Raw genomic sequence first — 23,115 nt, forward strand, 5'->3', positions numbered from 1 at the left:
CCTCGCTCCAGGCTCCCCCACCCCTCCTTGCCTTGATTCAAGCTGTTCCTTCCCTCTCACATCAAACCCAGCGGGATCTTAGTTCCCCTATCAGGGACTGAACCCGGGCCCGCAGCTGTGAAAGTGCAGAGTCCTAACCACTGGACCGCTGGTGAAGTCCCTGGCCGTGCCCTTTAAAGCAGTGTTCTCCACCTCACTAGCAAAACTAAACCATGGTGTCAGAAGCCAGGGTGGTAGTTACCCTAGAAGGGGAGACTGGGAAGGGGCATGCGGGGAGCTTCTGCACGGTGGAACGTTCTTTTTTTTTTGGCCGCACCGCGCGGCATGTGGGATTTTAGTTCCCTGACCAGGGATTGAACCCGCGCCCCCTCCTGCAATGGAAGCGCGGAGTCTTAACTGCTCGACTGCCAGGGAAGTCCCAGAAGGTTCTATCTCTTGATCTGGGTGTGTTTATGAAAACTTACCTAGCTGCCCACTAATGACTTGAATACCTTTCTGTACAAATGTTATACTTCAATTAAGTTTTCCTGAAAAAAATTACTGACACCTGGGTCCCACTCTCAGCATTCTGATTTAATTGGTCTGGAATGTGGCCTGGGCCCCTCAGGTGATTAGAATGTGCAGCCAAGATTGAGAAGGACTGCTTTCCAGGAGCTAGTTCTTCCAGGCTCTCCCCTGGGCTGTGCATCCCAGGACCTCCCTGCCCACAGCTGACCTGCTCAGGGCTGTGCACCTCCCCACAGGCTGCCCAATGCCCTGGGATGTGACCTCCTAAGAAGAGTGGGCTGGGCCGGGCCCATTCCTACCCAGGCACTTGAGGAAAAATGATGAGGATTCAGCCTTGGGTAACCAGTGCTGAAAGTGAAGTCTGTCCAGAGGCGGAAGAGGGCCTAAGGCAGCAGAAGCTGGGAAGCAGAGAGAACAGCAGCTGGCTGGCGGCGAGGCAGGGACCAGAGACTCAAGGTGGAGAGGCCAGGGGTCTCAAGATGGAGCAGCAATAGCTGGGCCACCATGCTGAGAGCTATGTGCTTCCAGTTCACGTCTCCACTAATTAGCTCCCCTTCTATTTCTGGGCAGAATGAATCTCTTCCTTGCAATCCAAAGACCTGTGCACACCAAGCAAGAGTCCCATGGGGGAAAGGATTGTCAGCCCCGATTTACAGATGAGGAAATGGAGACTCAGAAGGGATATAGCTCATCCAAAGTCCCATGGCTAGTTAATGGCAAAGTTGAGGTTTCTGTTCAGCTTCAAAGCCTGTGCTCCTTCTATGCTGTTTCATAAATTCCACCACATGAATGTGGCCTTCTACTCTGTGTTTTCTGTAATCCCTTCCTCCAGACTGTCCCAGTAGTGATGCTGCAAGGAGATGTTTCATGCATGTCCCATGGCATCAAGGGCCTGGCAGACCCGAGATATGTGTACACCAGTGTGCAAAGCATAAGCCTGCACTCCCCTTTAGCAACTGATTTCTGTAGTCTTAATCGTTTAGGTTGGAAAATGTTGAAACGTGTTCAGGAGAGCTGAGGCACAATTTGTCCTTTTCTAGAAGTCATCCCCTTGCGTCTTGCCAGTGTACCCTGGTGGGAAGGGCTCTCTGCCCCTGCAAAGAATGGCCCCATGTTGTTTGCCTTTACATCCTTGTGCCTGATTTAATGACCAGAAATCAGACAGACTTGGATTCTACCCCTGCTCACCTTGGCCTCCGTCAGATTCCGAGCCTCATGAGGCTTTGCTGGAGAGCACCAATTCCTGGAGTTGTAGACAGGCTCACCTTCGCTTCATTTTTCTCTTACAGCATGTGTCAGCTTCAGATTCCCAAGCCTTATCCAAGACCCACTGACTCAGGAGCTAGGGGGAGCCTGGGAATGTGTATTTAGATGTAAGTATAATTTATGTATTATGCTTTGTGTTTACAATGTAACCTGTAAGGGATTCTAACATGCAGCCCTGGTTATAAAGCATCTGACTAGCACAACTCCTGGTTTTCCTGACGAGGAAGCTGCAGCCCAGACAGAGGCGGTGACCTGCCTGGGAAAGCACAGCAAATCAGTGGCCGCCTTGCCATCTCAGCACTCTTCTGGGTCTCTGAGTCCCACTTCTGCCCAAGTGGGTGGGTGTTGGGAGGCCCACGCAGCTAGGGAGCCCTGAGGTTGCTGGCAGGAGGCCTCCATGGCTGCCAATGGGGACCAGTCATTTGGTGTTTCTATTTATTGACTCTTTAAACTTCATCATCCAAGGAAAGTTAATACATGACTGTTTGGTAGCAAGAGAAACATAGCCTAAGACCGCAATGACCCACCCACCCCAAACAAAAACAGAACCAAACAGAACAAAAACAAACCCCAACTGACACCAGACCTTTGCAGCTGCAGCTGAAGCACGGGGGCTGGGGTCAGACTGGCTCCTGCAGTCGGGGGGCAGGGGAGAGGCTGCCCTCCATGGTAGCCTTCCCAGCCAAAGAGGCCATGTCCAGCCCCTCAGCTTTGGGCATCCTTCCTGGAAGGGCTGCCCCTGGCAGGAAAGGGTGTGAAGAGAGGGAGTCAGTGGTCAGCGTGAGGGGGCTCCTAGGTCCACCCTCCCAAGGTGACCATATGTGCCAGTGCATGAGACACAGGGGCTGGGGGGGCAACTGTGAGGAGAGCGAGGGCCCTTTCCCTGCTCAGGCCAGGAGAGAGCCCTGGCCAAGGCCCAGTCAGTGTTCCCAAATTCAGAAACCACTAAGGCACTGCCAACAAGCAAGGAAATGCCAAGGCCTGGGGAAGCCCCCCTGGATGGGAGTCACTGCCCCCCGTAGTCATCACCTTGTTCTGGATGACTGAGGGGACTTGGCCCTTTTCTCTGGATACTGGAGGGCAGCCCAGTCAGGACGAGGCCGTGGAAAGTGTATGTTAAGAGGCAGTGTTTTAGTGCCCCGAACATGCAGTGTGTGTGCGTACATAATGAGAGGGGGACTGGTCCCTCCAGGAAGGCTGGTTAGGGTCCCAGGGTGGTTCCTAGGGCAGGAATAGGGTTCTTTTTTTTTTTTCTTCTGTCATTTTCTCAAATCACTCCCTGCCCCAGGTCACTGCATAAATAAGTGCTTGGGAAGATACACATCTAAAAAGAAACATAAATACTGTACATGGTAAAGGATTCCATCCCCTAGCCCTCCCACTGCCCCCAGAAAACCCTCCAAATATTGCACATGGCCCTCCCCAGCCCTGTGGGGTCCAGGCCCGGCCGTGTCTTTGGTAGAAGCTCCAGGGACAGAGGTCCTGGGCAGCCCACGTGCCCCCCTCCCCACCCCCCTCATGACTGGGAGCACCGGAGCAGCCAGAGAGAGGGCCGGGAAAGGCCCTGGCCCGGCTGGCCCACAGGTGCTCCGTCAGGAATGCTTCCACGAGGATGGGAGGCGGCCTGTGCAGGCAGGGGCGCGGCCCTGGTCAGACACTCCTGGTCAGGGTCCGCCTGTGGGCTTGGAAGAGGCAAGCAGGCTGAGGGCAGGTGGGCGGGCGAGTCCTGGGCCACCATGGACAAGGTCACACCCTCCACAGGAGGAGGTGGTTTGTGCTGTCGTCTCGGCCCACAGTCTCGCTGCTGCCGCTGCCCCCACTGCTGAGTCGGAAGTCCTCGTAGCCGTCGCCTCCACTGATAACCAGCATTTTAGGCCTGGCCGAGGCAGGGCCTCGGTGCCGAGGGGAGTCCCGATGCTCCAGTGAGGGCAGCTTCTCGGGGCCTGGGGGGCGGAGGGGAGGATCCGTCAGCCTGGGGGTGACTGGGGGTGGCACCATCTCAACCTGGCTCTCTTCATACTCATTTCCCACTTCCAACAGCCCTTTCCCAGTTAGGCAAGTTAAGTCTTCTCTGGACCCAGAAAACTCCTGACCGAGGCTTCCCTGCTTCCTGATGCCACAGCTACTACCTCTTGGGAGTATGATTTCCTGTCCTGCCAAACAAGACTTTGCTAACTGTGACCGCCTTCATGTACATTTCCTAATATGTTTCACTTTCTAATCCTCACAGTCCCTTTCCTAGCCTATCTGCCATTCTATTTCTGCCATTCTATTTCTACTTCCTGCTCTGCACATCACTTCCTGACTCTACATCCTGCCCTATACATCATTTCCAGTCCTGTTTTATTTCCTGTTGTATATATCCCTTCCTGTGCCATATTCTAATTCTTAGCTTATAGTTCACTCCCTCGTTCTCATGACATTCTCTGGACAGAATTTTACACACACACACACACACACACACACACACACACACACACACAGAGTATCCTAATAGGTTTTATTTTGGGGTTTCTATAGCCTATTTCCTGTAATATATGCCACTTCCAGCTCTGTATTACATTTTTCCTCCCTCTTAACCTTCTGGCAGGACAGTGGGGAGTCCTAAACCCAAAGCCGAGGTCCCTGGGTTGGGGTAGGATGTGCAGACCCACCTGTGTCTGGGGGAGGTGGTGGGGTTGAGCAGAGCAGGTTGAAGCCATCTGGAAGCTGGACTGCGGCCAAGAAGCGGACATGGCCAGTGTGTCCCTGGCCTAGGCCAGCAGGGCTGAGAGGCGCCCGAGGGCAGCTAACGGTACTGGGGGAGGTGGGCATGGTGAGCACGACGCCGGCACTGGTGCCCACCCACAGCAGCTCTTCACACACCAGCAGTGCTGTGATCCTTAGGCAGGCAGCCTTGTGCTGCCGGATGATGGCATCTGAGCCTGGGGTGGGAGACAGACCAGTGCTGGGGCCGAGTCCTGGCCCTGGCTCAGCCTCCTCAATGCCAGGGACAGAAAGGCTCCAAGGGAAGGGGCAGTGGTAGACTGAGGTCAGTACCTGCCAGCATCCTGTGCACGGGAGGTGTGACATCTACCTCTGCCAGCTGCTCAAAGGTGTCTGGATGGTAGAGACACACATGGGCACTACCTTTCAGTGTCACCCACACGCCCAGGCTGGAGTCCACCATGCAAGCCACGCTGCGGCTGGAATCCTGCCCCACGGAGAATGTATGCTGGGGGGCGGGGGTAGAGAGCAGACGGGTGACTGACAGGCCTGCCTTCGCTGGCCCCTCCCTGCCTTGTGCTTCACCAGCGCCCATCCCTCCCTCCTTACAAATCACACCAAACCTCTCCAGAAAGCCCACCGGATTGACAGCAAAGGCAGCCTTGCTCCTTGGTCTGGATGATTAACCTTTCAAACCTTGGTTTCACTGGAGCCTCCCCACTGAAACCTCAGGAATTAAAATGCAAGTGCCCTTTCCCCATGAAACTTGAGTGAGTTAATGATCAGAGAAGTTCAAATCTTGAAGAGTTTTAAGAGCAATCACTGGCCTCACCCTGTACAGCTGGGGAACTGAAATCTAGAAGGGAAAGGAACCTGCCCAAGAGCATCAGCAAGTCAGTCACAAACCTGGGCCTGAACCTGGCTCTACACCTCTACACTCCCAGCCCAGCCAACGATGGGGTAAGTGAAAGGAAAATCAAGGGAACTAGTTACCCCTGGATACTACCAGGCTGACAATCTCTAATGTATATATAAATCAAATCAGGACTAAAGGCCAGAGTAATGCTAAGGGATACTGACATCAGGAAGGACCTTTGTCCACCCCCCAAAGACCCCAATACCTGAGTTGAGAAATGGGGTTGGGGGCGGGGAGGAGGAATAAAGAATTCTAATGTACATGGGGCACTTACTGTAGCCCTGATCAGCTAGAAAGGAAATAAGGATTTGAGAAGGACAGGGGCTGGCCCGGATTCATACAGTGGTCAGGGGAAAGCCCTGACCTCTCAGCTGGATGCTTTTTTATGGCCCCGTGGTCTCATCTCCTCTCTCGTGGGCCTGGCTCACCCCAAGCACCAATTCCCCAACCCCACCGCCATCCCCAATACCTCCAGCTGCAGTGTGTCAGGACTCAGGACAAGGACTCGGTTCTGGCAGCCACACCACAGCCGCCCACCCACAGACACCATCTTGGTGATGGGGCTCCCCTGAGCACCCAGGGTCACCGATTTGAAGTTCTGGGGGTCCCAGAAATGGCCTGGAGTGGGAGTGGGATAAAGAAAACAGCAAATTCAATCTCATATTGCACTGAGCCTCACCCTCCCTTGAAATAAGGTGCTGATAACCTCATTTATCAATGAGGACACCAAAGCCCAGAGAAGACCTGGGAGTTACCCAGACTTGTGGCCCCAAGGCCCCAGCTTGCTCAAGAGGGAAATCCAATACCAGCAAGGGGCTCCGGGGGGAGGGGGAGGGGTGGGCACTCACCTACTTCTCTTTGGTAGACCACGAGCTCTCCATTGGCCAGAGACACAAACACCTGGTTATTCAGATACCTAGGCAAGGAAAAGGAGTCATCAAGGGTTTCAAGAAGCCAAAGGAGATCACCTGGGCCCAGGGACTCACAGATGGAATGGCTATGGTTCCTGAGAGACCACCTCCTCCCACCCCCCGTTCTCTAGGTGGTGGGCACCTGAATCTAAGAAGAGGTAGTGACTTGCACAAGGACACGGTGTGTGAGAGGCACAGTTAGCCTAGGGCAGGCCTCTGGCCACTGAAAGGAGGGGCCGTAGGGAAGGGGACCCGAGTGGGCAGAAGGAGGTCTGCATGTGTAGCTGAGAAGGGTCTGAACCAGAAGAGCCATCCAGGGGCCTTACAGGATGCAGGTCACAGAGGCCGCGTGCTGGAGCTTCAAGCTGTTCCTGCGATCACGGATGCTGTCAGAGGACTGGTACACGTGGACACTGTGGATCAGTGGTGTGTACCTGTGACAAGTGCTTGGGCATACCAATCCCTGGAGTCACCCCTATTTGCCTACTTGCCTCCACCAGGATCTCCTCCTGGCAGGTGCCCGCCCAAGGTACCAAAATCCCATGGGTTTCAGACCCTCTGGCAGCCCCGGCTGGCAGTACCCTTGAGGTCTGAACCAAAGCCCTCCTACTTCTGCTTCAGGACACCATACAATTTCTAAAACAGGGACCTCAGGTTCTGGCACCGTGACCCCGGCACCTCCCCTGTTCCTACCAGCCATCCTCAGTGCCCAGCCACACAGAGCTCTGGTAGGCCTCAGGGTCAACACTCAGCAGGTCCTCCAGGCTGCCACGGGTGAAGGAGCCACGGCTGGACCGGCGAAGGGCTCTCCCATCCATTGGGCTGGTGCCGCAGGGACTGCCAGGCCCGAAGGAGCCAGACAGTGGTAGGAAGCCAGGCTCCTGCTCCTCCTCTGAACTGGTAGTCTCTGCTGTGGCCTCCTTGGAGCTCGGGGTCTCCTCATCTGAGAAAGACAAAGGTCTCTTTCTCCATTCCCCTCTGCCAGGCCCAACCCGGTATCTTTCTAGGCCTTAATCTTCCCTCAATGCACCCTTCTGGGCCATGCCCCGCCTCAGGGCCTCCCACCATTGTTCTCCCCACACCCCCAGACCTCTGCATCAGCTCAGCCCTTGTTACCCTGCTGACTGACAGCTCCGTGCTACAGGCTCCTAGTCCTAGCCTGGCCCCCTCCAATCCACCACCATGGACAGAGGGACCAACCACTCCACCCCACCGACTCCATCTTCCTCAACTGGACATTCCAGGGTCCTCAGGATCCAGCCAGACCATCCCATGCTCTCTGGATCCTTGGTGTCATAGCCGCTGCCCCCAGTGCTCTCTGTGCTAACATCCTGAGGCTTGATTCCATGCCTTTGCCTATGCCCGTCCCTACTCACCCATCAGTAACAGCTGGGCTGCCCCCTGCTCTGGGCAGTCCACCCTGCCTGACAGTCCCAGCTGGATACTCACTGCCAAAGCTAGAGGAGATGGTGGACCGGCTGGCCTGGCTCTGCAGGGTCCCTGAGGGGCTGGGCGAAGACTCATCGTCAGAGTCACTGTCAAAGGGCACCAACTCCGGGCGGGGGTCACCCTCGGGGGGGCCTGGTGCCATCTCCAGGCCCGAGCCCGCAATGGAAATGTGCAGGCAGGGCTGGGGCCCCGGCTCGGCCAGCGTCGCCGCTTCCTCGTCTGCTGCCTCGACGTCCAGTTCTGGCCCGGTGGGCTCGGGTGCCGTCTCTGGGGGGTTCCTCAGAGATGCAGTCTGCTCCCTGAGAGACGAAGCGTGGGGACAAACGAGAGCCGCTAGTAGCCAGGTTCTGCCGCTAGTAGCCAGGTTCTGCCGCACTCGCAGGCACACCCTCCAGGCCCCGCCCACATTCACAGGACACGCCCACACCACTTCAGATGGGCCTCAGTGTGTGTTGGGGGTGGGGACTCTGTCCCCAGACCCTGGCCGTGGCCCGCGCCTCACCTGTGGCACCGGCGCTGCAGGCCTGGCACCGCCCCGATGCAGAGGATGCGGGCGGAGCAGACGGCGATGCAGGCCTCCACATCAGGCTCGGCGCGCAGGCTCAGCAGGCACACCTGGCCCACGTAGCCGTCGCTGTTGCACACCCACACCTCGGGCGTGGGCTCGGGGCAGCTGCTCAGGGTCGGGGCTGCGCAGGAGAACTGCAGAAAGCGCCAAAGGATAGGGGAAGGTGAATGGAGGAATTGCTGCCGACTCCACACTGCTCTCCAGGCCCTCGTGGGTGTGTATGGATTCTCAACACACGCTATGCATACACGTGCACACATACAGCACACATGACACTCTTTACACATCAAATGCACACATCCCTCTGTGATATAGGTATCATATATTCATATATGTGTGTACACATATATCTACTCCAAATATGATCACACATACATGTATGTGTGTAACAAATGCGAAAAATGGGAACTTTTGTCCATATGTATGCAGATGTATACAAGCACATAAATTAGACACTTTCACATCAATGGTATAGTTCTGTTCACATGCACAGATACATACATGCACGAATGTACCCATATACATGCGACACATATGCACTGTCCATGTGCTTGTGCAGAGAGCTGTACAAAGACATAGGGAGCCATTGCAATGTTCAAGACATGTACATGATGCTGTACACAGAACAAAAACACACGAACACATGCTGGCTTAGACTACATGCCCCCACCTACCCAGGTGCATACACACACCTGCATGCCGCTGCGGGTTTTCATGATGGGAATGGCCTTCAGGAACTCAGGGTCTAGACAGCTTTTGCTGGAGGCTGTAGAGGAGATGGACAGACAGACATTACTTAGCACCCACCTCACCCTGGTCCTGACCTTGCCCGTCTCCCTTCCTCTCCTGCCTCTCAGGGTCTCTCCAGGGAGAATGAGGTGGCTGTGGGTTATGTCCTACTTGTCCTTGGCCTCAATTTTCCCATCTGTACAATGAAAGAGGTAGACCCAGAGGTCTCTAAGGATTTTCTATGGACCCCAATCAACAGCTTTCCCTGATCCAGGCCTGCTGTGTGTGTGTGTGTGTGTGTATGGGGCTTGGACTCCCACGATAGGGCCCCTGCCCTAAGCTGACCCTATCCACAGAATCCCTGCCAAGGAGGCCCTGGGGAAGTCCTATATTTCTCTGCAGAAGTCTAAGTCCACCCTTCCACCGGCAGGGACTGGAACACAGGACATGGCAGTCTCGGGATTTCTGGCTCCTGATGTCACAGACAGCTGCAAGGTGCTGCCCACTGCCTGGAGGTTCTGGGAGGAGGGCACTGGCCTGGGCCCTGGCTTACCCAGTTTCCTCTTGGCCTCATCAAAGGCCTGCTCGAAGCCAAGGCGGGCGTCAGGGTGGGGGAACTCAAAGATGAAGGAGTCGGTGCCCTCGGGCCTCGTGGTGCACAGCTCCAGCTTGGTAGGAGGGAAGGAAAGCGCATAGCACAGCGCCTGCTTCTCCGACAAGTCCCGGTGCATGGCAGCCGAGAGGTCCCGCAGTGCATCGTCCAGGCTCTGCAAGGATGAGGGCCCAGGCCTCAGGGCCTCACTTCTCCCCACAGCCTGATCCTGACCTGGGGATGGGACTGGGGATCTGCCTTTTCCCTCAGACAGAAAATGGGACTCTGTTTACCCCCTGAGACCACAAGGTAGCCTGGATCCCTCCCATAGACATGATGGGCCCTCTCTCCTCCCTCAGCTGGGGATGGAGCTGTGTCTCCACCTTTAGGCCTGGAACACATGACTTCCTTCAGATGGGGTGAGGCTGTATTTTCCCCCTCAGGTAACTGACAGGGATGTCCTCTCCCTCAGGCAAATGACAAGGCTGTTATTTCTCCTTCAGACTGGGTTAGGGAATCTCAGGCAGAAGGGGCAGACCTGGTGGGGGAAACCGAGGCTCTCAGAGAGCTTGCTCATCTGGCCCAGGGTGGTCAGGTCCTCGTCCAGGCGGCTGATAGCTTTCTGGATGTTCTCTCGATTGGCGGCTTGGGATGCCCCTAGTGGGGACAGAGGAAGGCCATGGGCAGATCCAGACACAGACAAGGTCAGGCTTGGACAGACACTCCTCCCTTCCCCTCACAACTTGCAGTTGGGTGCAGGGAACAGCCTGACTAACTGACAGCTTGTAAACCACAAGACCTCAGGTTAACATTAACCCCAAAGTTAATGGGCAGCTTGGACAGAACCTCCAGGCCCAAGAGCAGGGGACTGGGCCTGATTCACAGCCACCTGGCACAGGGTGTCGGTCCCTTGGAGAACTCCCTGGAAGAGCACAAAGGATAAACAGCAGACGGCCCTGCAGGTTATGCAGGCTCCAGCTGACGCTGGAGTGCTGGGTGGTACAGCCTCCCAGAGGGGAGTCAGCTGGGCAGGCAGAGCCTCCGGCAGTCAAATTTGCTGACCAGGGACTCAATTCCCCCACAAAGGAGGGAGCAATGAGCTGACGACCTAGATTCTCTGGTCCTATCCCGTACCTGACCACTAACAAGTAGCTGGCCCTACAGGCCTGGCTGGGGGCGAATGCCCTGGACCCGTGGCCCACCAATGGGCTGAGTAGACGGCAGCGGAGGGTACTAGACAAGCCAGGGCTGAGGATATCTCCTGCTCCTTCTGAGGGGAAACTGTTCCCCCAGAACCCTCCCCAACCTGGGCAGCCACGCTTTCTTCCCTATGACCCTGTCCCTCTCTGGCCACAGCTGACTGGACCAGGTGTGGACACCTAACCTAAAGGTAGTCATTTTCTCCACTGGCCTGTTCTCTAGTGAGAAGAGATGAACCGGACCAATAATCAGCTTGTCTTCCTACACAGGGGCCCGTGTGGGGCAGGCCTGGGTTCACCTAGGGGCTGAGTGAGCCTCTCCCTCACCCCGAGGGCCACCTCAAGAGAGCTCAGGGACAGAGTCTGGGCCTGACCTGCCTGCCGGTCCAGAGGTGCCCTCACCACCATCCCAGAACCACCACCCCACTCAGGAAGGTGAACTGAGCATCCTGGAGCAGCTGGGGCTGAGAGCTGAGGGAGAAAGGCCGCGATGCAGAAAAGGCCATGAGGGATCACGGGAGTTACGAGGAGGCAGAGAAAGCTGACAGCAGTGAGGAGAACTGGCACAGAGGGGAGTGGGGGAGGAGGGGGGAGGGAGGAACACACAGCAGGAGGAGAGGTTCTTTGAAGCCGCTGCCTCAGCTCCCAACAGTCTCCGCCCCAAAGAAAAGGATCATTCCAACCAGCCTTTTGACTGGACTGACTTGAGTCTGTTCCCCAGGCACAAAACTGGTGGCCCAGAACAGTGCGCCATCATCTACTATGAGGCGCCTACACGCGCTTATGCACTGAATCAAGGCTACGGGTATGTCTGCGCTCCCTGCACCACCGCAGCCTAGTCCACCTGCTAGCCCGTGGCAGGCCCCTGCCCAGTCAGAAGGTGGTCTGCACGGACAGGCCCTGGTCCGGCTCTGCAGGGCACAAACCGGATCCCGCACGCCAGCCCCCTTGGACAGGATGGGAAAGTGAGGCCAGAAAGCAGAAAAGCAGATAGATAGCCAGCCAACCTGACCACAGCTCAAACCCCCCAGGCAGGCTTCTCAGAGGAAGACCCCCAAAGCCCAGAACCCCGGGCAGGCCTGAGCCAGCCCCACCTTTGATGATGTCTGCGTCTTCCAGAGGCAGCTTCCACAGCAGCTTGTACTTGCTGGCCGTGTCAATGACGCTGGCTGCCGTGTACCTGTGGGGAGCCAAGGGGGTGCTCTGGCCAGGGCTGGGGAGTGGGCCCACGGAGGGACAACCGCTCTCCCCTGCCCGAGCTCCCCAGCCGAATCCCGGCCACTCACAGGCTCATGGAGCTGCGCCGCAGGGAGCCTGACTTCCGCTTCAGGGTGGTGCAAAGGATGAGGTCCGTGAACAGGAAAAGGGACCGGTCCTTCTTGCCACCGACTGCCTTCTGTGGAGCCCGACGCAGGATTCAGGCCCAGAGGCCCACCCTCCTGCCCACCGTGCCCAAGGGGACAGCCAGGCCCAGGGAGGGGGGAGGGCTCCCCCGCATGCCCAGAGGCAGAGGCAGAGGCAGAGGCAGAGCTGGGACCTGACCAAGGGCTCCTGCTGGGGTGGAAGAGCAGGAGGCCCGTGGGCAGAAGCTGTGAGCAGAAGTGTGAAGAAAGCAGGGAGGTGGCGACAGGTGGGCAGATAACGGGACACTTCTTACCACTTCAATGACCATCTCCTGCCTCAGGAACCGCCGCAGAGGGGCCTGGAGCTGTCGGGCAGGAGGGACAAGGCATCTTGAAGGCTCATTATGACTCCCTCCCCTCCCCAGACCCCGGTGACGCCTTGGCCCCGCTCCATGGGCCAGGCCAGTGGAAGCAACATCTTGTCCACCCTCTTGATGCTGTGTTGTCAGGCCACGGGATAAGTGGCCAGAAACAGACACAGGAGAGGACACAGATGTGGACAGAGATGGATGCAAACACACCGCAGACACTGCTGTGGACGTGGACATGGCCACAGTTCCAGGTTGGAACCAGGCATGGGTGGAGCGGTGCAGGGCGGCACTCACATCCTCCATGCCCTCGATGTGGGCCTCGATCTCCTGCAGCACACGGGCATGCCGCTCTGCCTCCTCGGCACTCCGCACGCCCTTGTTGATGCGTTCAGCCACCTGCTTGATGTTGCGCTGTGCATCCAGCAGGAGCGGGTGGTCCGGGTGGTCCTCAGGCGTGTGCTTTAGGAGGTCCTGGGGTGGGAAGGGGCACCAGACCTCTGCTTAGCTGCCCCTGTCAGGCCCTGGGGCCCCACAGTGACTGCTGGAAGAGGAAGGACTGGGGGTAGACTCTAGAGAGGACTTCCTTTCCTACCTGACCCTTGTATCTCCACCAAGTGGGGGCCACAGAGCCCCCTGCATCCCCACATGCCTCCAGGCTTTGCCCACCTGCCCACCCAGCCCCATGCCCACCTTCACCAGAAGCTCATAGCGTGGGATCCGCTGCACGGGCTTGATCATGAGGTCGGACAGTGCCTGCTTCTCCTTGTTCTCACGCATGCTTTGCTGAAACCCAAAACAGGGTGGATGGGCACCCAAGTGAGGAATGACATGCAAAGATGGAAATGTCATGGGACAGGTCCCCAGCAAGCCCCTCCAGCTCAGCCCAAGGGCAGACACTGACCCACAGGGTAGGGCTCTGGTGCCCAGGCTGGGAGCTCCTGGGGCCCCCAAAGCTGGCCCACGGAGGGTGGCCTCCATCCCCCTGCCCAGCCCCAGTACCTCCAGGAACTTGAGAAAGGCAGGCCTCGCCTCCTTAGCCACACGCACGGCGTCCTTTGCATTGAGAAAGTTATCGACATAGGCAGAGTAGATGTTGACCAGGACGTCCTTGGAGAACTGTGGGTGAAGAGGCAGGTTGGGGACCCTCAAGGTGTCCCCTACCCCACCTCACCCTGTCTTGGTTTCCACTAATTTGCGAGCCAACATCTTTTCTCTCCATCTGGAAATGATATGGTCCCTAAGGGATTGGGCATGTGCTCCTGTTTCATGTGTACATGTCATATGTGTGACTGTGTGATTAAGCGTGTGCACACAGTTTCTTATCTGTGTGTGATCATATGCACATGTACATATGTGTGCCTGGACATGTTCTGTGCGCTCAGACCAGGTTCTCTCTCTTCCAACTGGGCTTTGCCATCCCCTGGTCTCCAACCCCACCAAGTCCAACCAGGCAGGTCTCCCTCCTCACTGTCCTCTGAGTGACACAGGCTCTTTCCTGCTGTGTGGCTTTTGCTCATGTAATTCCCTCCACCAGGAAGGCCCTTCCGCCATCCAAATCTCACCCACCCTAAGGCTGAGCTCCAGTACTGCCGCCTCCAGGAAGTACTCCCTGCCCTGACAAGGGCTCTGCCTGGAACTATACCTTGCCTCTGGTCTCCCTGATCCCCCAAGACAAGTCTTCCCTCTCCAAGGAGACAGGTGCTCCCATCCCTCCTAGTAAAGCCCTGCTCAGGGCTGGCACACACTGCCTGGTGGCTAATACCTGCTGGCTGGCTGATGACTGGGCTAAATGTGGATATTCTCGGTCAGAAGCCCTGGCTGGAAGTTCTGATACCCCAGTTCCTGTCTCAGCTGCACCATGGATGGACCAGGTGACCTGTGGTGATGTTTCTGGCCCCCTCTGGGCCTCCAAATCCATGTTTCTAGGTTATAGAGGCCACTTGTCCCCCCACCCCAGATGTACTGCAGGGCAGAGGCTGAAGCAGCTCGGGGAGGAAGACAGCCCCTCAAACCACCCCTCCCCCGATCCTGGGACAGGGCACCCTATGCTGACCCCTCCGTCAGCATAGGCTTCCACTGCTGTCCTTGGTCAGCATCAAGGTCCAGGCAGGGGGATGAACCCAGTGACAGTGAGGGTTGTGGTGGGCTGGAGACGTCAGCACTCAAGCTGGGGTCCCACCACCACCAGGCCAAGGTTCTCATCACATCGATTTGCAGGTCAGCAGGGACCCTCTTAGGCCCAAGGTCCACCCCACAACATCACAAACACATGCAAACACACCCACATCCCATAAAAATAGATAAGGTGTTTTTTTTGCTAGTAGAATTTTTTGGAAGGAGTTTTACAATTTCACTTTTGAATTATTTGGCTCTGAGTAAGCCTTTAGTTTGTGTTTCACTAGGATTTCTCATCCATCATCATGCCTTTTTGGGAATTCTGGCAAAATAACAAAATGTAACTGAAATTTTTTCAAATGGAATTAAATTCATGTAAATGAATACTAAATTTAACAATTAAAGAAAATGGCTTGTTATGTTTTACAAACATTTAGTTGAACGTTCATTAGTTTTGCTTTTGCAGTCCTTTTTGAACTCTGAAGCCAATACCTTTCCTAAGGTCCCAATCACTACTGTAGGATCTTGAAAAGCTCACAGGCGGAAGTCTTGGAGGTGGTGAAAGGGCGGACAGTGTAGGGTAGAGCGTGGGTGCTGGAACCAGGTTTCTTGGGGGTGAATCCTCCACCACTTACTAACTGACTTTGATCAGGTTACTTTTTCTCTCTCTACATGGCAGAGTCATAAACTTTATTTTTTGTTTGTTTGCTTTTTGTGGGGTGTTTTTGGCCATGCCCCGCACAGCTTGCAGGATCTTACTTCCCCGACCAGGGATCAAACCCAGGCCCTAGGCAGTGAAAGCACAGAGTCCTAACCACTGGACCGCCAGGGAATTCCCAGAGTCATCAACTTTAAACTTGGGAATAATCATACCTTTCTCCTTAGTGTTGTTGATATGTACAATATATTTAGAATGCCTAGCACATAATAAGTGCCAAATAGCCATTATTATTAAAATGTCTGATAGAGAAAAGAGCTAGTCAAGACTAGGCCAGTGTCAACATCAAGCCCAAGTCCAGGGTCAGGATCAGGGCAACTGTTTACATTCAGGTTAAGGTAGGGGTTGAGGTCAGTAAGAGCATCCATTTGAGGTCTGGGTCACGGTCAGTGGCAGCTCAGGGTCAGGAGTAGGGTCAGGTCAGTGCCAGCAACTGGGATTGAGTCCAAGGTCAGGGTCAGTGTCTGGTTGGGGTTGGGATCCATGCCAGAGTCCAGCCAAGCTCTAGGGATGGGCAGTGTCCAGGTTCAGGTCAATCCAGGATCTGGGGTCACTACCAGTGCCTGGTCAAGTTCTGGGGTTGGATCAGGGATCAGAGTCAGTCTCCAGGAGGGGTGGAGGGGTCCATGGCAGCACCCAGCCCCTCCGAGGAGAGGCCAGAGCTTGTGGGGGCTATAGCAGTGGACAGCAGGGCCACTCACCGACTGGACAAGCAGGTCTCCCACCTTCTGCTGGGCATGCCAGGTCTGCACGCAGTGCCGCACCTGCTCCAGGAACTGCTCATGGTGCGCCAGGAGCTCTGGGATCTGGTCAAAAATCTCATCCACCAGCGACGGGTCACATAGCAAGGAGTTCTCTGGCTGCTTCAGTGGCTGCATATAGCCCTGGGGGACCCACAGGGTCAGTACAGGTTCCCTCAGAGAGATGGCACCCCAACCCACCAGCATAGGTACACACAAAATCAACTGGGCCTGCAGCTCAGTGGCCCTGCCTCCCGGATCTCCCTCATTAGACTCGGAGCTCTGGGAGGGAGATGGGAAGATCTATTCCCACGCCCCTCACTCTGTTGCCCAGGGCCTGGCACAGGATGGGGGTGAGGGGTCTTGGGAAAGATCTGTCGGATGCGTGAATGAACAGAGCTTGGAGTGAGGAAAGCATGAAGACTGGGCTCCTGGGAGACCCCACACCCTAATTCAGCAATTATTTTTTTGAGCACTTACTATGTGCCAGGCACTGTTCTAAGAACTGGGAGACAGCAGTGAACAAGAAAGATCAAAATCCCTGCCCTGACAGAGCATACAATCTAGTCAGATGAAACACACAAATAAAATAAATAAATAAATAAACCCACATTTCATCAAATTTAAGATGCATCATTAATCCATTTTTTTGAAAAACAATTTTATTGAACTATAATTCACATTCCACACAAGTCACTCTTTTAGAATATACAATGCAATGGTTTTTAGTATGTTCGCAGTTATGCAACTATCACCACAATCAATTTTAGAACATTTTCATTATCTTCCCAAAACAAATCCCATGCCCATTAACAGTCACTCACTCCCCACTCCCTACAACCCTTCCAGCCCTTGGCAACCACTAATCTACTTTCTCTATGGATTTGCCTTTTCTGGGTGGTTCATATAAATGAACTCAGACAACACATGGTCCTATGTAACTGACTTTTTTTTAAAATTTAATTTAATTTTTTTATACAGCAGATTCTTATTAGTTATCCATTTTAGATGCATCATTAATCTTATTTATCTCAAAAAATCTGCTGCCAATTAAGTTATTATAGGCCATCAATTATAGAATGAACCTGGATTTCAGAGATGGTAAAATGTGAAGAATGTGTCTTAGAATCAACTACATGTGGAAGTCCTGTGGTAAATTAAAAGGTGTTAATTGCTGTGGGGAAAATAAAGCAGGGAGGGGTATGGGGGGGCATATGGAAAGTTACTGAAGGCTTATTTGACACTATCTTAACACTGTTTTCACAGTTTTCAGATCTTCTGGTCAATCAGTGACTAAAACTCCCATTTTTCACCTCAAATCTGCATTCAGTGGTGTTTCCTGAGCATGAATAGCCCTGCTCAGTGGCTGCTGTCTCATTTAGATGTCGCCCTCTACTGGCCTAAATTGTAACTACAAGCCAAAGAAACAAGGCTGTTTGAAAAAGTATATGGAATACTGCAATAAAATTTATATCAAACATTTTAAAAACCTAGCTTGTTGTAAAACAAGCTTGAGAAAGTAAAGCTCAACAGAATCCTCTCGCCTGGTTTGGGATTCTGAAAAGGTTGGTGAGGAGACAGGTGGCCTCCCTCTCGCAGCTCCTAGGCTAGTCTGAACCAGGGCTGGATCTGTGCCAAGGTCTGTTGCCCAAGGAGCAGGAGCTAAACCGCTCACTTCCAGGTCCCAGCGCCTCACAAAGAAGCCTGCACACAGTGGAAGGAAAGAATAAACAGTGACTGGGAACCCGATGCAGAACCTGCTAGGAGCCAGCACCTGCGTTCACTCACCACATACTCGCTGAGCAACTATTGTGTGTCCCGCCTTCTAAGCACAGGCTGCAGACAAAAGTCCCTGTGCTTGTGCAGTTGACAATTTAGTGGAAGGAGGTGGAAAATAAGCACCATAAGTAACAAAATTATCACACAGTATATCAGAAGGTAGTAAGTGCAGTGGGAAATAAGACAGGGAAAGAGGGGTTGTTAGCTAGGAATTGGGAGTTGAAGAAAGACTCCAAGGTTGAGGGTGACACTGAGGAATGGGTGCAGCTTTAGGACCTGGGTTCAAATCCCACCTCTTTCCGGCTATTAACCTTGGTATTTAATTTCTTTCTTCATTTTAAACTCCTGGCCTGCAGGAACAATACCAATCAATTTGGGTGGCAGTGGTCACTACGAAGGGAACACCGGGGCTGTAGAGTCCAATCTGTTTGAATATCACCTATGCTTAGGGAGCACCGTAGAGTGAGACTGACAGGGATTCAACCCAGGCTATGGCACTTCCTAGCTCTGTGAACCTGAGCAAGTTGCCTTACTTCTCTGTGCTTAGTTTTATCATCTGTAAAATGGGGGTTTATAGTGAGGTTTATATGAATTAACTTATATAACACACACATATTAAGCACTCAATAAATGTCAGCTCTTAGTACTACTTGCTACAGTCTGAATGTGTCCCCCCAAAATTCGTATGTTGAAACCTAATCCCTGATGTGGCGGTTATTTGGAGGTGGGGCCTTTGGGAGGTAAGTCGGTCATGACGGTCAAGCTCTTGTGAATGGGATTTGCGCCCTTTAAAAGAGGCTCCAGAGAGCTCCCTCAGCCCTTTCACCAAGGAAGAAGACACAGTGAAAAGACAGCCTTCCATAGACCAGGAAGCCAGTCCTCACCAGCAATGAATCTGCCAGCACTTTGATCTTGGATTTCCCAGCCTCCAAAACTATGAGAAATAAATTTCAATTTGTTTAAGCCACCCAGTCTAGGGAATTTTTATTACAGCAGCCCAAACAGACTTAACAGTCTGTTACCACTTAATAGATGGATGACCCTGGGCAGGTTTCTTAACCTCTTTGAGCCTTCATTTCCTCAGATGAAGAACAGCATTATAATATCTGCCTCACAAGGTTAATACAAGGATTAAAGGTGATTTTACATACACACACTCACACACACATGCATGCATGCAGGTAGAATTGCCAGGCAGTATGCTAAATTATTCACGCATCTCGTAATCTGCACCTGAGACATGTACTATTATTATTCCCACTCAACAGACAAGGAAACAGAGGTAGAGACTGGATATGTAACTTGTTCCAGGTCACACGGCTGGTCAAGAGGTAGTGCCAAGTTTGAACACTGGTGGCCTAGCTCCAGAGCTGTGCTCCGCACCCCTGGGCTGGACCTCAGTCCCTCCAACACACCAGGGCTGCCTCGAGTGACAGCTGGCTTCAGCTGACACTGTTTTGGCCCACCTCCACCCCTCCCCACCCAACTCTCAGTCTGGTGTCCTCAGCACCATCCTCCCTTAGCTCTTCCACCCGCAGGCCCTGCAAGCCTCCACGTGTGCAGCCCTGCAGCCTGGAGACTCAGAGGTAGAGAGGCACGCCCAGCCCCATCACCTTTTAATCTTCGCGCTGAGAGAAGGGGATGATTAGTTACATCTTGCAGACAAAAACACGGAGGCTCAGAGGAGTGAGGTGATTAGGCTAGCATCACCCAGAAGGGAGGCAAGTGACTCAATCCCTGGACTGTCTGACTCCCATGCCTTTGACTCCCACCTAGGGGACGACAAAGGACCCCTCAGACCCCTGCATGTCTACTCCTGCCTGGCAGGCAGGGGCACCTCTTAAAGATGGAATTCCAGTTATGGCCCTCCTGTGACTTCCTTGTGCTCACAGTGAAGGCCAGCTCCTTGCCCAGCAGCCACACTGGCCACCTCCCCATCCCTAGCTACTCTAGGTTTCCTCCAGCCTCCCAGCTGTTGTTCCTGTTGTGCTCTCCGCCTGGAACAACTCCCTCCGGGCTCTCCCCCTACTTAACTCCTACCCACCCTTCAGGTCTCAGCTAAACACCCAACACTCTGGCCCTCGACACCAGGGCAGACCCCCAGTCTGTGTTCTCATCTCTCTATGCATTTAAAAAATATATATACATAAAAGCAATTTATTTTTGTGGTAAAATATATATAGCATAAAATTTGCCATTTTAATCATTTTTAAGTGAACAGTTCAGTATGCCCACATTAAAGTACATTCATGTCGCGATTTCCCTGGTGGTGCAGTGGTTAAGAATCCGCCTGCCAATGCAGGGCACACGGGTTCGAGCCCTGGCCCAGGAAGATCCCACATGCCACAGAGCAACTAAGCCCATGTGCCACAACTACTGAAGCCCGTGCGCCTAGAGCCCGTGCTCCGCAACAAGAAAAGCCACCACAATGAGAAGCCTGAGCACTGCAACGAAGAGTAGCCCCTGCTTGCCACAACTAGAGAAAGCCCGCGTGCAGTAACAAAGACCCAACACAGGAAAGAGAGAGAGAAAGAAAAAGAAAGAAGGAAAGAAAGAAGGAAGGAAGGAAAGAAAGAAAGAAAGAAAATTCATGTTATGGAACCATCACCACCATTCATCTCCACAACTTTTTTTCAGCTTCACCAACCATTCATCTCCACAACTTTTTTTCAGCTTCACCAACTGAAACTCTGTACCCATTAAACACCAACTCCCCATTTCTCCTTTCCCCCACCACTGGCAACCCCATTCTCCTTTCCGTCTTTATGAATTTGGCCATTCTAGGTACCCCATATAAGTGGAATCATTCAGTATTTGTCCTTTTGTGACTGGCTTAGTTCACTTAGCATAATGTCAAAGAACTTGTAGCATATGTCAGAATTTCCTTCCTTTTTAAGGTTGAAAAATACACTAAGTATACTCTCCGTGCACTTTTGCATCACCATTTGTCCTCACGCATGGTCTGCCTGGTTACTGTCAGTCTCTGCCACAGACTGTGAGCTCCAGGAGACAGGACCTTACCACTCATGCTCACTGCTGAACCCCACAGAGAACACTGCCTGCTACGCAGAAGGTGCTTGTTGCGGATTTGTGCAGTGAATGAATGAATGAATACTCTGAATGTTTCCAGGGCTCACCCTTCCACCCTTTGCTCTTGCTCTGCCCAGGTGGCTTGAACAAACCTGTCCTCAACTGTGATTGCCAGGCCCCACTTCAGCTCAGACCCACGCTTTCTATCCTGGGCCCCAGACCCACAAGTGCATCCCAGATCATGGGCTTTCCCAGATCCACGCATCTGAAACTGAACTCACCCTCTCGCCCCACCTGTTCTAGGTAGCACTCCTCTAGTGCCTTCATCGCCCAGGCCAGAGCCCAGGCATCATCCCGGGCTTCCCCACCTTGCCCCACACAGCCAACCAGTTACCATGCCTGGCCCGACCAGTCCACTTCCTAAATGTCTGTCCCCAACTCTCCCTCCCTGCAGCCTCTGGCCTGGTCGTGACTTCTCCTCCTTTGCCTGACCTCAGTGGCCTTGGCTTCCTCTTCTGCTACCCCTCTTCCCAGCAGTCAGGCAGATTTTGTAAAGCATGAGGGAGGCTACACATCACCCCTGCTCAAAGCCTCTCAGTAGTCTCCAGGGCGCTTGGTAGAGTCCAAACCCTCCTCCTGGTATCGAGGGACCCCACCACGTGAGCTCTGCTGGCTCCCTCAGTGTCACCACAGGACTGACACTTTGTGCTCTGTGCCGGCCACATGGACCCCTGAAAGTGCCAGGCCTCTCCTTATTCGACTTTGCACATGCTGTTCCTGCTGCTGAGAAGGCAGGGTAGGAGGAAGCCAGCACCTCCTCCAGGGAAAATTCCCTGACCCCACACCTCCCCGGGGCCCCCTGATGCCTTGAGAGCCCATATACTCAACTATGTCCCCAGCAGGACTGTCAGCTCCTGTGGCAGAGGCTTATCTCTTATTCATCCCTGTGTTTCCTGCACCTGGAACAGGGCCTGGCACAAAGCAGGTGCTAACATTTAATTCCATTCAACCAATATTTTTCCAGTCAATGAATAAAGTGAAGGCGGGGGGTGGGGAACCAGAGGGGATTCACAGATCCAAGCTCAGACTCAGGGCTGCCAAGGGAGGTGGAAGGACGGTAGGAGGAGGGAGCATCTGCCCTGGGGTGCCCCGGTCACACCAGCATTAAGGCCCCTCCCGCATTCTCTCCTGCCCTGGAGGGGGCTTCCTCCCATGGAGGAATGGGATGCCCCAGGGTCATTCCTCTCTAACTTCAGTCCCCTGTCCACAAAATGGGTTTGTTCCCACATGTCTGACAGCCACCTAGACTCAGAATGGTTGCTCTCAGGGACCCAGGCCAGGCCAGCCTCAAGCCTCACCTGCATCAGGGTGCGCAGTGACTCCACATACGACTGCTCTGTGTCCAGCAGGGTCATGGTCACATGCTTCCGCATGTCCTGGGGGGACAGAAGGCAGAGGATGAGCAGTGCCTTGTTCCTCTCACACCCACCACCTGCAGTCACACGGGCCCAGAGAGCCCATCCACGCCCTCTCCCAGGTCTTCAAGGCCTGTCCTCCCCGCAAAGCACCCTGGACCCCCACTCTGCAGGTCTGTGCTCACGTGCTCCCCCTGCAGGGAGTGCCTCCTCCTGCAACTCAAATGCCTGCCTCCCCGGACTGTGCCCCTCAACCCTTGCCCCTCTACTCCCATCCCCACGGCTACTGGCAGATCTGGAGATCTCCTGTTTACTTCTTGGCTCCCCTGTTGGGCTCCTGAAAAGGACTCAAAAAAAATCAATAACTTCTCACATTTGTGAAAGTCAATGCCTCCAGGCCACCCCCCACTCCAGCTGCCAACTCTGAAAACCCCACCTTCAGGCTCAGCACTGTGGGGTCAGTCCCTACCTTGGGCTTCACACCATTCCAGAAAGTCAAAAATGTCACCTCCTACTACATATGAAGAAAAGGTGGCCCAGAGAGGTAAAGTCAGTGCTGAATGTCATGCAGCAAGGTAGGGGCAGGGCTCAGCCACTCTCAGACAAGGCTGGATCCCAGTTCACTCAGTAAAAGAGGCTAACTGAGCCTTACTCCACACCAGGCACTATTCTAAGCATTGTGCATTATTTTATCCTTCTGACCACTCTGTGAGGTATATGTGATTATTCTTCCCATTTTAAGGATGAGGAAAAGGAGATCT

General features: G+C 53.9%; 1 protein-coding gene across 2 annotated transcripts in view; it reads right to left on the minus strand.

Moving 5' to 3' along the window:
• Window positions 1-2,979: 2,979 nt before the first annotated feature.
• Window positions 2,980-23,115, minus strand: part of ARHGEF17 (Rho guanine nucleotide exchange factor 17) — a 56,798-nt gene continuing 36,662 nt past the window's right edge. Inside the window, exons 2-21 of one of the 2 annotated variants that reach the window (XM_036861231.1) lie at window positions 22,298-22,375; window positions 16,092-16,274; window positions 13,557-13,673; window positions 13,248-13,340; window positions 12,852-13,028; window positions 12,501-12,551; window positions 12,130-12,239; window positions 11,938-12,023; window positions 10,183-10,301; window positions 9,606-9,819; window positions 9,016-9,089; window positions 8,258-8,457; window positions 7,756-8,054; window positions 7,000-7,249; window positions 6,633-6,719; window positions 6,244-6,311; window positions 5,865-6,013; window positions 4,813-4,987; window positions 4,428-4,697; window positions 2,980-3,716 (exon numbers count right to left, since the gene is read on the minus strand). In XM_036861231.1, coding sequence (XP_036717126.1) covers window positions 3,520-3,716; window positions 4,428-4,697; window positions 4,813-4,987; window positions 5,865-6,013; window positions 6,244-6,311; window positions 6,633-6,719; window positions 7,000-7,249; window positions 7,756-8,054; window positions 8,258-8,457; window positions 9,016-9,089; window positions 9,606-9,819; window positions 10,183-10,301; window positions 11,938-12,023; window positions 12,130-12,239; window positions 12,501-12,551; window positions 12,852-13,028; window positions 13,248-13,340; window positions 13,557-13,673; window positions 16,092-16,274; window positions 22,298-22,375 — 2,997 coding nt within the window. In that variant the 3' untranslated portion in view covers window positions 2,980-3,519. The remainder of the gene's footprint in view (window positions 3,717-4,427; window positions 4,698-4,812; window positions 4,988-5,864; window positions 6,014-6,243; window positions 6,312-6,632; window positions 6,720-6,999; window positions 7,250-7,755; window positions 8,055-8,257; window positions 8,458-9,015; window positions 9,090-9,605; window positions 9,820-10,182; window positions 10,302-11,937; window positions 12,024-12,129; window positions 12,240-12,500; window positions 12,552-12,851; window positions 13,029-13,247; window positions 13,341-13,556; window positions 13,674-16,091; window positions 16,275-22,297; window positions 22,376-23,115) is intronic. The other variant, XM_036861232.1, reaches the window with a different exon arrangement.

The sequence above is a fragment of the Balaenoptera musculus genome, chromosome 8 (assembly GCF_009873245.2).
Source record: "Balaenoptera musculus isolate JJ_BM4_2016_0621 chromosome 8, mBalMus1.pri.v3, whole genome shotgun sequence".
Lineage (NCBI taxonomy): Eukaryota > Metazoa > Chordata > Mammalia > Artiodactyla > Balaenopteridae > Balaenoptera > Balaenoptera musculus.